This window comes from Pararge aegeria, chromosome 24 (genome assembly GCF_905163445.1).
Source record: "Pararge aegeria chromosome 24, ilParAegt1.1, whole genome shotgun sequence".
Classification (NCBI taxonomy): domain Eukaryota; kingdom Metazoa; phylum Arthropoda; class Insecta; order Lepidoptera; family Nymphalidae; genus Pararge; species Pararge aegeria.
The window spans coordinates 4,298,112-4,312,833 of NC_053203.1; the positions used below are offsets into that span (position 1 = coordinate 4,298,112).

The 14,722-nt window shown below is 36.6% G+C and overlaps 2 protein-coding genes across 8 annotated transcripts in view; one reads left to right on the plus strand and one right to left on the minus strand.

Moving 5' to 3' along the window:
• Positions 1-467: 467 nt before the first annotated feature.
• Positions 468-6,010, plus strand: LOC120634670. The gene is made up of 2 exons (XM_039905423.1): positions 468-705; positions 4,823-6,010. Exons 1-2 carry the CDS (start codon positions 522-524, stop codon positions 5,326-5,328), a joined length of 690 nt encoding a protein of 229 aa, XP_039761357.1. The 5' UTR covers positions 468-521; the 3' UTR covers positions 5,329-6,010.
• A 166-nt stretch (positions 6,011-6,176) lies between these two features.
• Positions 6,177-14,722, minus strand: part of LOC120634668 — a 40,964-nt gene continuing 32,418 nt past the window's right edge. For 2 of the 7 annotated variants that reach the window (XM_039905422.1, XM_039905419.1), the window contains 4 exons: positions 12,676-12,786; positions 11,457-11,583; positions 9,980-10,233; positions 6,177-9,544 (listed from right to left, as the gene is read on the minus strand). In XM_039905422.1, the coding sequence (XP_039761356.1) occupies positions 8,564-9,544; positions 9,980-10,233; positions 11,457-11,583; positions 12,676-12,786 (1,473 nt within the window). In that variant the 3' untranslated portion in view covers positions 6,177-8,563. Of the gene's footprint in view, positions 9,545-9,979; positions 10,234-11,438; positions 11,602-12,675; positions 12,787-14,722 lie in introns of all 7 variants that reach the window. The other 5 variants (XM_039905421.1, XM_039905418.1, XM_039905420.1 and 2 more) reach the window with 3 other exon arrangements.

Here is a 14,722-nt window from a genome sequence, read left to right on the forward strand (position 1 = left end):
CTATTAATTAAATATTGTGTTCCTTTTTATCTCTAGAAAAAATCTCGCTGAAAACTATTATAATAGATATATAATAATATTGTGTGAATAACGAAGGTTTAAGTAAAAGACTAAGGTAGAGATCGTAATAGATAATTTCAGTTAGAATACCTACACTTAGTAAAAGCTAGTCTTTTATAATATTATCTCTATTATTTACTTCTCAAAATAGTAAAAGCTAGATCCGATAATATTAATAAACAGTCCAAAACTACAAGACCTGTGAAAAAGAGAATACGCTAAAATAAAATAGTTCTACAAAAAATGGCCGAGTAATGCGAACTATTGACGGGCGAGACTCGCTTCGAAGTCGGTGACCTCGGCTTCAGTAATCTATCTCTTTCTATCGTGTAATACTAGAAAGAGACGCCTACTACATCCGATCCGACATTTTGACGCCGGTCAGTGACGTTCTCGTTGTCAAACGTGTTAGTCTTGCATTATCTTTATGAATACAGCGTTTAAAATTGATACATTTAGAAATGCGCGAGTTTAAATACGACGTAGTGCAGTTAATTCACGCGGTAAAAGACCGGCCATGCCTTTGGGATAAAACAGCGGAAGTATACAAGGACCGAGCTGAAAGACGTGCCGCATGGGAGGAGGTTTTTAGTCTATTAGAAGATAACTACGAGGGAATGTCGTCAGAACAAAAACGAATCACCGGTGAGTACCTACTAAGATTGTAATACTATTGCAGTCGACTAACTAGAAATTGACATAAATTAGTGATATCTGCATATCGCCTGAGAAAAGTACACAATCCTTTGTGGGGATGGGTATATGCTTTTATAACATGATACCGAAGGTAATATTGGATCTACCTTTACCTAAGTTTAAACAATATATTAAAACACATTTAACAAATCGTGGTTACTACACGATTGATGAATTCCTGAACGACAAGGCTGCTTGGAAGCAGGCCACCCCGCTCTCATCTCTCACAAAACAGAAAAATTCTAAAGATTGTTAAACTCTAAAATGATGTTGGAAAAGAGCAATCTGCTGAGTTTCTTGCCGGCTCTTCTCACTGGAATCTGCCTTCCGAACCGGTGGTAGAGTCACTACAAACAGACTGACTTGACGTTTCAAAAGTGTTTATTAATTAGGCCTGAATTATTTTTTTTGACTAAGTGCGGCAAACATTTATTTAGTCAGTTGTCAGAATAAACAACATACAGAAATCGTGTACACGACTAATATTGAGTTATCAGAAACCACTCCACTTTAGTCGTGTTTTTCCAACCGACGGTTATAGTCACTTTATTTATTTACCAGTTGGCAGTAATTATTTTACCTCTAATGTTCTAAACGTTTACCATTTATTGGGGAAAATGGGAAAGTTTGTGAGCTAGCAAGATTTCGCGGGTGTGAAGTGATGCGTGCTCGGGGCTTTTTCTGTTTTTGACAAAATGTATGCAATAATAGCTGAGTAAGGATTATGTATGTTCATTATTTATTTATTTATTTATTTATTACACAAACTGCTAAAATTATAAATCTTCGCATCCTGAAACTCACATGAGTTTATTTGGACGCTGCACATTCCTCTAAAATCTCATAAGTTTATCATATATTAACCATTAAATAGCAATACAGTATACAGCAGGTAGTACACTAATAAATCCAGTGTAGGTAATTCTGTACTGCGAGCCATCGCGTCGCTCAGTAGATACGAGCGACCGGTTTGGCGCTGCCCCGAATGCATACGTTATACAGGTGTTCCAATATTACTATGTTTAAAGGTTTTAAGTTACATTTATTTCATGGTAATATTTGTTTAGAATGCGTTTTACGTTACTCATCGTCACTGAATTTCTCAACGTTAGGGGTAGTTCATTTATTAATCTAGGTAGCATATATTTAGTGGTTCTCTTGCCGTAATAATTATTCGCTCCTGTAAGGTTTATTTTTTTTTCTTGTATTCTTCTGGTTATTATTGCCGGCTTATACGTATTGTTTTCATTATATTTCAAAAAGTTCTCGATGAGTAATTGTAATTTAATTTTTTGTTTTACTGTGAGTGTTTTGCATTGCTTATAAATCCATGTATCGTCGTGTTTGTGTTTTAGTTTTAAATTGTGAGGTACAATTTGTTTTAATATTCTCAGGTGTAATTTTTCTATCTGTTCAATGTATGTTTTAAAAGTGCGTCCATAGCTGCTAAGGCCATAGTGAATAATACTTTCCCCTAAAGCTTTATACAATTGTACTTTGATTTGGAACGGGATTTTTCTTTTTAGTAGACTAATATTTGATAATATCGCACGCAATTTAGAACATACACTGTCGATGTGGGGCCTCCAGCTTAATCTGTTGTCTATTATTAGACCAAGGTATGGATGGTGTGTAACTTGCTCGATCAAATCACATTTGCAGTTGGTGAAGGTTCCGTGCAAGCAGTCATGATGGTGGGCTTTTAGTTTTAACTGTCCCGCGCTTCTTAGATGGCATGAGTGAATGTGAATTAGCTTAGTTTTCTGGGTGTTAATGGATAAGCCATGGTCATGAGACCATTTACATATCCTTGTAAAATCTTCCTGTAATTTTTCTAGTGCTTGTTCAGCATTTCTATCTACGGCCAATATGCAGGTGTCGTCTGCATATTGAAAGGTCATACATTTTTTGATAACGTTGTTTATATCATTAACATATGCTAGGTAGTGTAGTGGGCCTAACACAGATCCCTGAGCTGTTCCTATGGATCCGTAGCTTTCTCACTCCATGATGTACCAACTTTCACTAAATATGAGCGATCCTTTAAGTAATTTTGGTTCCATTTTAGTAAAGGGCCTCTAATTCCCGTATCTTCTAATTTTTTTACTAGGATGTCATGTCGCAGTGTGTCAAATGCTTTGCTGAAATCTATAAAAACCGCAACTACGTGGTTTTTAGCGTTGAGGTTTTCACATATGTAGTCTGTAAACTTCGATAATAATTGCGTTGTACTTTTTTTTGGTTGAAATCCGAATTGGGCTGTTGATAAAATGCTATTTTTATTGTAGAATTCGTGCATTCTATTGCTTATGTATTTTTCTACTAGTTTATCAATGACCGGTAGTATTGTGATAGGTCGATAATTTTTGTATTCGGTCTTTTTACCTTTTTTAAAAATAGGCCTGACTATTCCTGTTTTTAATTCTAGAGGATAGATTCCCTTTTTTACAGATAAGTTGACTAGTTTCGCTACGGCGCGTGCTATATTTTCTGAAAGAGTTTTTATATTAATTGGATGAATTTGGTCAAAGCCTGCAGATTTGTTCGTTTTCATACTTTTTATGATTTTGAGAATATCTTTGTGGTTTTGGTGGTCATATTTTTGTGGTTCTATACTCAATCTAGGGAAGGACCTACCTACCTATCTGTAATATGTTGATAAGTTGCTTAGCTAAGTTGTTATTTTTTTAAACATTGTATGGATATTTTAACGATCACAACGTTGATACGTTATAAATCTATAGATTTATTATAAACGGAAAGATCTACAATAGAAAATGTACAATAATTTATTGTAACTCTATCTGGCTGCAAGTGCAATTTAAAACTCCTAAACTCTAGATGCTTTTGACATCTTCTAGCTGTTACATTATTTATCTTTTCTCGGCCACTTATATTACTTGCATGAGTTACTTACGACCTCACTTTCGAGGGGACTTTACACACTTCTAACTTTTCGGAGTTAAGCGCGTTTTAAGTAATTAAATATCAGTTGATATTATACTTAACGATGCGGTTATAACGCAGTGGGGGCCAGTGGGTAGGACCTCGACTTCCCTTTGGGCGAGTTAGAACCCGGGCAGGTACCTCAACTACTGTAATTTAAGTGCGTTTCAAGCAATTAAAACATCACTTGCTTCAACGGTGAATGAAAGCATCGTGACAAGACCTGTATGCCTGAGAGTTATAATGTTCTCAAAGGCGTGTGGAGTCCACCAATCAGCAAGGGGCCAGCGTGTTGGACTATGGCCTTAACTACTTCTCATGATGGGAAGAGACCCGTACCCTTTAGTTTTTATTTGTATCTATTCGTATAGATTAAAATTGTCATACCATTGATTTAATATGTTACTATTGTGTTCCTTTTTATCTCCGAAGAAAATAAACTCGCTGAAAAGCTAGTAAGTAGGTAGGTAACCTACCTAAACTTCTAGATAGGTACTTTACGGCAATAAGGTATAATAAGTGTGTGTGTGTTAACATAGGTTCAAGTAAAAGACTAAAGTAGAGATCGTAATAGAAAATTGGTAGTGGGCCAGTAATCGGTCGCTATTATGATGATACCTAACGATGAAGAAAATCATGAGGAAACCTGCATGCCTGATATTTTACATAACAAGGGTCACTTAGTCTACCAATCTGGCCGCATGGTCAATTATGGATAATGATGAAATAAGAGTAATAACTCGATATCTATGTACCTACTCTTTTCTTTAAAGATATATCTAGAAATGATTTCGATCCAAGATCTTGGAGGAAGTGCTTCCACTGTGCTTACTTCTGCCGCCCAACGCTGTGTACCGGTCTTGAGGGCTTGGTTACCGGTGTAATTACAAACACATGAGGCATAACGCCTACGCTTCAGATTGATGGACACAGGGCGGCACTTTGTAAAACGTGTGTTGCATATCCTGAGAAATCTTGCTGTATTTATAGGCGATTGTTATGTATCATTTAACCATCATCTGGTCAGTATGCTTGGTCTGTCAATTATTACCAAACAAAAAATCAATTTTACGGTGAAAAATTTGATGAAAAGGATACTTACTATCGTTTCTTCTTCCAGGTGAGCAAATTCTGAACAAGTGGACAAACATCCGGGATACATTCGTGAAGACTCTCAAACGCTCCAAAATGGGTAGACCTCGCAGAAAATATCTACTGTACGACCACGTAAAATTCCTCATCAAAGTTACCAACACGGAGGAAGACTTCAAAGTCGAACTGAGCACTGACGACATCACATCCTATATGAAAACGGAGAGAGAAAGTCCAAAGGAAATCCCAAGCACTAGTTCTAGGAAAAGGTCAAAGAAACTGGAATATAGTGACGAAGAAGCAAAAAGGAGCCAAGAATATGAAAATTATGAGAAATACGAGAAATATGAAAAAATGGAAGCGGATTTTGCTGAAATCGACGAATGTAATGATCCGAGGATTATGAATGAGGACGAAGCATTCTTTGCTTCCCTTCTGCCATCGGTCGTAAAGTACTCTGAAGATGAAAGACTGGAGTTTAGGATTGAGGTGCTGGCTGTTATGAAGAAAATCAAGGAGAAGAGGAATTGGTGATTTGTGCTATATTATGTAAGACTTATGGCCAGCACACACTGGGAACGCTAGGCAGATAATTCTATCTTTACCTAACTTTTTTTTATATACCAAGCAGATAGTCCCACTTATAAACAGAGCGACACTTACATTGAAGGAGCATATCAGGTGATTGAATACTTATTACTGATTATTTAGATGTTGATAACAAACAGAAAACCTAGAAAATACCATACTCTAAGTGCAGTGTAAGCTTATCTACCTTTGTGTCGCTATAGTATCGAAAAAGCGCGTGCGGGTCATCTCCAAGCGGCCAATAGGTCGGTTGGGGGTACGGGCCTCGAGGCAACGCCTCCTTAAGCGCCACCTAGTGATAGTTCGGTTACCAAGTATTGCCACTAGGTACCTTTGTACGTATAAATCGCAGTGAAATTACACAAAATCGAATAGGTAAACTTAGGTAAATAATCTCACACTTCCCAGGTAAAATACATTTACAGTTAGTTTTACAAACGGTTTTATAAAGATTACGTCATTATTGTTTTACTACATATACAATGAGATCTAATTTGTAGTGTTTGTAAATGAAAGATTTATTTAATAGATAAGTTTTTAATGATCATTTTTGTAGCACTTTTAAAAATAATGTTTACACAGTAATCGTTAATTACTCAAAACACATTTTGGATGAAATAAAAAAAAATAAAAAAGAAATAGTAATGAAACTTCCTAAACATTATTAAGTCATTTACAGCTAATAAATTTAACGTCTAAGTGAAAAATAACAAAAACAACACATGTAGTCTGATAGTAATATCGCAGGTAAACCGTTCTACAATATCGAACAACAACGTACGGCGATTATATAAAAAATTCGAATACATAATGTTAAGAAATGGCAGAAAAACTGTTTTTTTCTTTTTCCGAGATAAATATACATTAAAGTTTCCAAAAAACTTATGGAGAACTAGTCCCGATATTTGGACAAACGGGTTGCCTTTAGTGGGCCCTCCAAAAACCTTCGGTCAATAATGTACTGGATCTGTATGAAACCATACAAAATGTAGCAAAAACAAGTGTTTTTTCTTTTTACTGAGGATTATGTAATAAAAAATATGTAGGTCCTTACTTAATAAAAGATTTTCGGTAATTTTTATTTCTCTTTCGGAACTCACTAACTTTTTAGCAAATTAACAAAAATAAGTCTCCAATTTTGAGTGCATACATTTTTAACTGTCATTTTGTAAAATTTTTGTCTACCAACACTTCTCTTATGTTAATGATCGAAGCCAAAATCCTTTCTCACTAATAAAGGCTTATGAATTTGAAAGGATTTTGGATAATCGTCCCATTCAATTTATGAGACGATGATCCACCGCTGCTCTTCGAAAGGACATAATTATTTTTTTTAAGCTATCGCAAGTTTGTTCTTATAGAAACGTGTAAGCGACGCGCTTAGCTCGGCGCTTAAGATTTTCCCATTTGGACACATAACCTGTACTACGATAATTCTATAAAGACAGATCGTCGCAATAATTCGTCCGTGAGGTATCATCACTGCCATTGCTTAAAGTAGTGTTATTTGAAAACGACAGTTTATGTGACCTTTCAAATAACACAAAAGTCATAGTGTTCAGAAACAAAACGTCATCAATATCAACATAATACTGCTCTAGGCGATGGTAGTAGTAAACCCCTTTATTTATAGGCCGGCAAATAACAATGTAGCATACTGTAATTACTCCATATCCGTAACTCTGTATATATTTGATGATAGTGTCGCGTTGCTGCTAGAAAACTTACGTTTACCCGTCAAAGTTAGTCTTATCAAACGTAAACGCTATAATTAATGCGTAAAAATTCCAGCCAGCATAATTTTTTTGGACTTAGGGTGTAGTCACAAAACCATCAGAAGAACCGACTAAAGGCGTATATTATGAACTTTACCTAACACCACTATCTTATCACTACTTGAAGTAACATCGTGAACTATGGTTTATACCGAATTCGACTCGATTACGAGCGCATAAAACATATTAGTTACAATTCACTATAATTTAAGACCGTTTTGAGAACGGTCGAGTTCGCTAAATTAACTAACTCCACATCTCCACATTTATGTACATTTAGTACGCGTAAGTACCACGAAAAAATTATTTTATCGAAAAATGGGGGTAGCCCACTCTCCACAAACGCACTCCCCGCAGCCTATAAGTTTATATACAAAAGCGGTTGAATACTGTTTTTGTGGCTTACAGCCATAAAATCGGGAAAGTCCCGTTGACACCGCGTAGAGTCTACATAGTCTATAACGGTACGAAACTGACTAGACGGTCCCCGGAACAATATTTGGGGACGTAGTTATTTACACGCTTAATATGGTTATTAAATTCACACTTAATAAATTCTACTACTTAATAATGTACGAGTTATATATTGCCTTTCGTAAACGCAAAAAAGCACTATAACGGCGCGTTCGCACCGATTCTTCCTCAAAACGTAATCTCGAAAAATAAACCGCCAAAGTTTAAAGCTCTACGCCATTAAGGCGATCGATTTGTGCAGTTCCCATGGAAGTTGCCATTTTTAATTAAATCTAATAATATAGTACACAGTATAGAAAATTAAAGTAGATATACAAAACATCGGCGACCCTAACTGCAATTCACTAAGGAAAAATCACTTTTATCAGTCTAGCATTATTAAGAAGGGTTAATAAATTTAATCGTACATCTATAAATCTAGGACAAAGTCACGTTTGAGTATGGCCTGTATCATCTAACGGAAACGCTTAACCTGCTCTGAGGTAACCTAAAAAATACCATTTTTTTTTATACAATTAATATATTACTAATACAATATGTATACAGATATATTACACGAAAAGTTAACAATAAAACACAATATCTTCTTCTGAAATAAAATAATAGCTATGGATAAAATTACGAAATACAAGTCATAAGTAAAAAAAATACATTTGAACTGACCGGTAACGGTTTATAAAACCTAACATAACACGTCATAAAACGAACAACTAAACTTACCCGCTAAAATTCAACAAAAAAATACTTGTGAACAAAAGCCAACTTTTTTATTGTTATATACAAAACGATTTCAACAATTAATCACTTAAACATTAAAGAAACCTCATCTGAAGAGATCTGTGTCAGTCTGGCGCGGCCACCTAATCGCTTCGCAAACGTAGTTTCGTTTGAATCGCTACGATGCGAGAAGTACAAATAATCACTATACGTCTTTAATTAGTAAAATCCATGGTAGGTTTCCTCTGCCGGGACTTTTTGGGTCTCGGGGGTGCTGGGGATCCAGTACAGCAAAGGCATCCTCGTTTAACAACCCCACGAACGGAGGCCCGTCTTGGAACTTCTGAACTGTAAGGAGAACTTTCACCGGCCCTCGTTTTCCCCGACACGCTCCGTTCCATGTCACCATCTAAGGCATGATACATTCGTTTGGCTGGATACGTACGCAGGGGTGGATGGGTATCGTCCGCGGACGATCCTTCGGCACTACAACTGCGTTCCAATCCCCTCGCGTCTTTTATTACCGAGTCTAGTCTCATATGGGTACCAACTCCACTCGAATCTGTTGAATTCGTCTCATCATATGAAGGACTTTTACAACACTTTTCGCTGTCGCTACTAAAGTCCATGGGACGCCTGCTTTCGGATCGCTCGGAAGCAGAATTCGATTCCCAGAATAATTCCGCGTGTCTTTCCGGCAAAGAATTATCTTCGTCCCCGGCGATGGATTCTAAAGTCGCATCTCTAGAACTGTCTTCGGCAACCATCTTTGCGTCATCGCCAGCAATTATTGTCTCTGGTTCGTCTATTAGGAACCGCGTATCTCTTTTATCATCTTCGTAGCAAACTCGTCTTATTACTTGGGTTGCGTTTCCGGTCGAATGAATGATTGCTGAAGCTGTATTAGAGAGGTGGAGTTCTCTTGAATCTGTTAGTATGCTGTCAAACTTTGTCAGTCTATTGTCCTTGACCAGAACTGACGATAGGTTTAGGTTTCCATGCGAAACTGTTGAGGATTGGTTAATTATTTGGTTGATGTATTTCGCGTGATTCTGCATTGAATGGTCCGCGTTGGCCTGCGATATGACTGTGGTCTGGGGTGCTGTTACAAGCACAGTGGCCGGAGCTCTACTGGCGTGGAATATTGTCGATGTGATTTGACGCCCCTTTTGACCTACTATTGTAAATGGTTGAACCTGGGAAGAGAGAAAAACAACTTAAATATATATATATATATATATGTCTAACGCCTGCTACAAATCTACGGTTATTATGCAAAAATGTATCTAGCCAATATTGTATATTGGAGCAAAAGTGGAGTGTCAGCATATCGGAAAGATTTTTTTACCTTTTCTATTTTAAAATCCGTAACCAAGACATAGCCTCGAAAACTAAACTAACCTAGAAGGGACATGAAGGTTTATTTAACATATTACCAAATTAGATTACTAGAATATTGTACCAGAATACTAATTAATGTTTAATAAAAAATAATACGCTACGAGAGAGTTGTCTACTCATTATCTCGTTTATCTGTATAGAAAAAAATATAAGTTTCGGGTAGACATAATATCTCGTGGCGCGCATGCTAGCCCAACTAGCTGGGTTACGTTAGGAAATAGAAGACTTACTTCTCCTTCTTCCGTAGGCTCGCGATGGAAGGTTGTGTTAGGATGCGACCGAGCAAACTCTTCCTGGTCCAACGTTATAGTGGCATGCCCATCCTCGTTCACAGTCACTATACCGTCGTCAAGGCCGAGGCTAGCCACGTCCAACTCCTCCTGCTGGTCTTCGTGAACTTCACGTTGGAGTAATTCGTCTGTCGCTATCTGGTCATCTATATCTGGTTGTGGTATACCGCTTTGGTTGAGTATAGTTGGTTGAGCTGTAACAAAATCACCACTTTTGAGGATTGATAGTTATTTATGACACTGATTGCGAAAAAGTAATGCCTAGTAGGATAGCAACGTAGCTTAATAAAAGAGTGGGTAAGCTAGAAGCTTTTGCATATCTGTGTGATACTCTTTTACCAAGAGTTTAATAAAACTTAAAATTTAATACGCAATATAGTTTTACTATTACTACAAAAATATGATAACGTTGATCTACTTTCTGCATTTGATATGGACATTTAAATCGGATGACTATATCATTGGAATTGACCTTAAAATACCTCAATTAAGATTGTTAATGTGCATGTCCTAAAACCGATCTTCTATAGGATCTTCTTCTCAATACGATATACGAATGATAACGACGACGACGACGACGACGATGATGATGATGATGATGATGATGATAATTATGACGATGATGTTGATGATGATGATAAATATATTTTAGTATGACTAATAAAACTAAACGCCGTGCAGGTATCCGTCGCAAATTCATTGAATTTGTAATAATATTACTAGATAACCCTGAAAACGTGTCAGAATACACGTTTTCAGGGTTAGGTATGCGGCTAAGAGGTTGATAACTGTATCAACCTCTTCCTTCAGTAGTAACTTTAAGAAAAAGTATGATGCTCTATAGGTGCAGTAGGTCATACAGTTCTATTGGTCTTTTGTAATGGAGGTTTGTGTGGCCTTGTTGCTACCGCGCAAATCAATAGCTTGCATTAAAAAGAGCTGAACCAAGTCGATAACTGCATGGGTGTATCAGATCAAACACGTCCTTTGCCTGTCCACGGCATCCATACCATTGGTAATGAGTACTGACACTAAACTATATGATCACTTCATTGGAACAGCTTGATGTTTATTCTCTATCCTCTTAAAAGACAGGTATATTCTCAGCAGAAACGGTAGACTGTTGGCTGGTGATAACTTTTAACTCTTATTGTTAATAGTTAGTTCGACAACGGAAGGCCTTGGCTGAATCTGTTGGCCCAAATATTGACAACATCTGTTCAGCACTGTCAAACTTCCAAATGCGGCGAGCTGTTGTTGACGCCACCAATGGACTTCCACTGCTGGATGTAGGTATTGCGTCATATTAGACAGACTCGTGTGCCGATTGTATGTGTACCGCTGGCCATGCGACTCAATCGAGGTAGATGGTCCACTTACGACTTTACTTTATACTTACTATGCAGTGATATCTTACGGGTGTGTGAATGATGTGGGGCTTCATGCGCTGGTGACGAGGAGAATAGCAGTTCCGCTTCTGGGAACAGTTCCGAGGCGGAAGGCGAATCGACGCCGAGGTCTTCGCACTCTTCTGACAGAGATTTCTGGAAAAAGGTACAACCCTGAGGCCAAGGTCTCAGATTCAATAAAGATCGTCCTTATATCGAGTGTTACTAGTTTGATTAATTAGGAATAAAGAAAAAAGTATGTTAACTATTTGAAGTGGCGTTAGTTAGGTCCCATTTGAGTCCTTTGAAGATCTGTAGAAGATCTCACTGCGTCACAGTAATTATTTTCATAATTGGACGACACGTTATCAAATTAATGCTCTTAATGCTAATTAATGTCATCTGATATTAAGTGATGCATTAATAAATTTAAGTTTGGTAATGAAAAATGGGTATAGCGGTTAATTAAAACTATAACTCTAACCGGCATCGTACAATTTTCGATTTTCCGAGAAGGCAACCGAGCCAATTTAGAAATAGTGCCCATTAAATCCTGGGGAATCGAGCTAGAGACCCAACCATAAAGTCACAGTTGCACAAAAATCCAAGATACGCTGTATATGGCGTTTAAGTTGTGTTTGCACAAACCTTCGCAGCGATAACCAAAATTTTTAAAGTATTTTACCCTAAGTAGATGGTGGGAATCATTCATATCAACCGCTGGACATGGGTAATTTGTTGTAACTTTAGGATTTTGTGCCCAGAGGCTCGATTAATGATCTACCTAGTGAAGGGTATATCAACGCTACCTTTTTCTTCCGGTGCGAGGTTCGCCATTCTAGTACTTTGGGACCTACGATCTTTCGGCTTACTATAACTAGCGTAAATTCGCGTCTCGAAGAGCATGAAGCCGTCGGCAACAGTCATTATTAACTTGGAAAATGTTTGCTTTGTCATATCCCATTACCGGCCCAGTACAGGGCACGGGTCTCCTCCCACAATAAGAAGGGGTTGAGGCCGTAAAGCTGGCCCAGCGCGGACTCCACGCACCTTTGAGAACATTATCGAAAACTCTCAAGACACGCAGGTTTCCTCACGATGTTTTCCTTTACCGCAAGCAAGTAATATTTTAATTACGTAATTAAAATATCATAAAAAATATAACATTATTATCATATTAAAACAAAAACAAAAAATATTGATAAAATTTAACTAAAATAATTAAAAGTTGCATTAGACAAAACATACCTGCAAACGTAGTTCATGCTCCAATATAGCGTATTTATGTCTTAAGGCGGCCGCCGACACGTGCGTTAATCTGTGATGTCGTTGCGTTGAACCGTCCTTTTTGTGAACCACCTGTGCAAAATTACTCTATATCATAACACATATAAGTTTTATTTTACAGACAGTATCCTTCTTAGTATAAGATTTGTACGTTGTTTTCACAGAGTACAATTGAACTTATGTAACCTGTTCGAAATTAATTCCAACACTGTGCTAAATGTAAAATAGATAATCAGTGGTACAGAATTCGAGACTATAAAACAAGTGACATAAGGTTCATTTTACAATGTGTCGATACTCTATAACGACTCTACAATGAGGAAGATTACTGCAAACTTTTAGACAGAAGGCGCTCTCTTTCTTACTAGCTGTCATCAGTCTGTGGTTATGGATCTGTGGCTGTCACTTAGTCTGTCTCAAATCAAAATTTACATTGCATTTATTTTATATAACAACTGGCTGTTACCCGCGTTTAATACGCTTTTTTACAAATGCCGTGTCAACAGTTTTGTTTTTCTGGCATAAAAAATAGCATATATCACCCTTCGTCCGTCGTGGCATAGAGTTAATTAAAACTAACTATATGCCAAACACCATGTTGATTGGTTGTTTGGTAAGGGCGTGAAGGAAGGACAGACAAACAAACACACTTTCGCAATTATAATATCAGCTATATTTTAAATTTAATAATAACATACATTGTTGCAATGCACATAACGCTCCAAATAAATAAAAATCCAATTGCATGAATATTGAGTTCCAACTTGTACTTCCCCATTGCGATCATGCAAATCTTATACCAAAAGTACAGTCATATTCATTTAAAACGATAAACGTAAAGCTTTTAAGCTTAACGTAAAAAGAGAAAATCTGAAACCCATCGGTTAATGCACTCGAAACTCATAGTGGAGACCGCAGTGTTAATGTAAGGTTGAAATAAATACACGTTAATGTCCGTCTAACAAGATACATGTAGTCAAGTCATTTGGTGTTCGGAATTCAAATAAAAATAATTTATTGTTCTATAAAAATTACAAAATTTTAATTACGTTTGGCTAATAAGGTTTGGCTAATGATGCCTAAGCTAAGGTTAGTAAGGTTTGGCTAATGACGCCTAAGCTAAGTATTAATGTATATACTCTTATCATAGTCATCAACGACAGAAGTTGAAGTAGAAAGTTGTTCGGGTGATTTGAAAATGGATATTGTTAACATTAACAAAAAATCTTCACTACTGGTTAGCGTGAAAAGCAAATGTTAATATTCGTTATTATTTTTATATCAAACATTTTTTCCAGGTCGAAAAACTATTAATGGATGGAATTTTTTCAAAAATAAGAATTTGCGGACGGCAAAGTTAAAAAGTGGAAAAATCACAGTTCAAAAGCAGCACTTCCAAAACTGATAGCTGCAGTACCAATGAACACATAGTAGAAAGATATTAAGAACTGCTAAAAATACTAACTTTTAAAGCCACTCGAAACCATTCCAAGTAAAAGTACCAAATGACTGAACTAAATATGTATCCAATAATTTGTAATAAAATATGCATCTGATCATTTCCCTTGAGTGGTTCTTTTTTAATTAATTGTTTACGGCATCAATGGTCAAATACTATCCTGACTGCGAGTGCATTACGCAATTACTGCCCCTATTAAAGTAACCCTTTTGTATATTGCTAGAAGCATTTAATAACGAAGCTTTAGTTTTATAAATTTATACAATCAATAATTATGCTCAAATTATTTTTATTTATTTTTTATTGTAATGATAAACACATAAGCGACCAGAGACGTGCACAAAACTCTTGACAGGTAAGGCATGTAAGCCAACAAAGATTAGATACATTGACGCTATTATACGTTCGTTTTAAAAATACTTATAGATTTGTATTGGCAGTGCTTTTCTGCCTATATAAAGTGCACGCCACTGCAAGCGACCAATAAGATAAGATAATTAATGTCGCAACTATTTAATAATATGTTTAAAGCTATTTTTTTTTTTAACA

What these genes read in the sequence shown, in the direction of transcription:
- LOC120634670 (XM_039905423.1), top strand. Translation starts at nt 522, where the DNA reads ATGCGCGAGTTTAAATACGACGTAGTGCAGTTAATTCACGCGGTAAAA. An exon ending in AGAACAAAAACGAATCACCG is followed by an intron (nt 706 to 4,822) that starts GTGAGTACCTAC and finishes TTCTTCTTCCAG; the next exon opens with GTGAGCAAATTCTGAACAAG.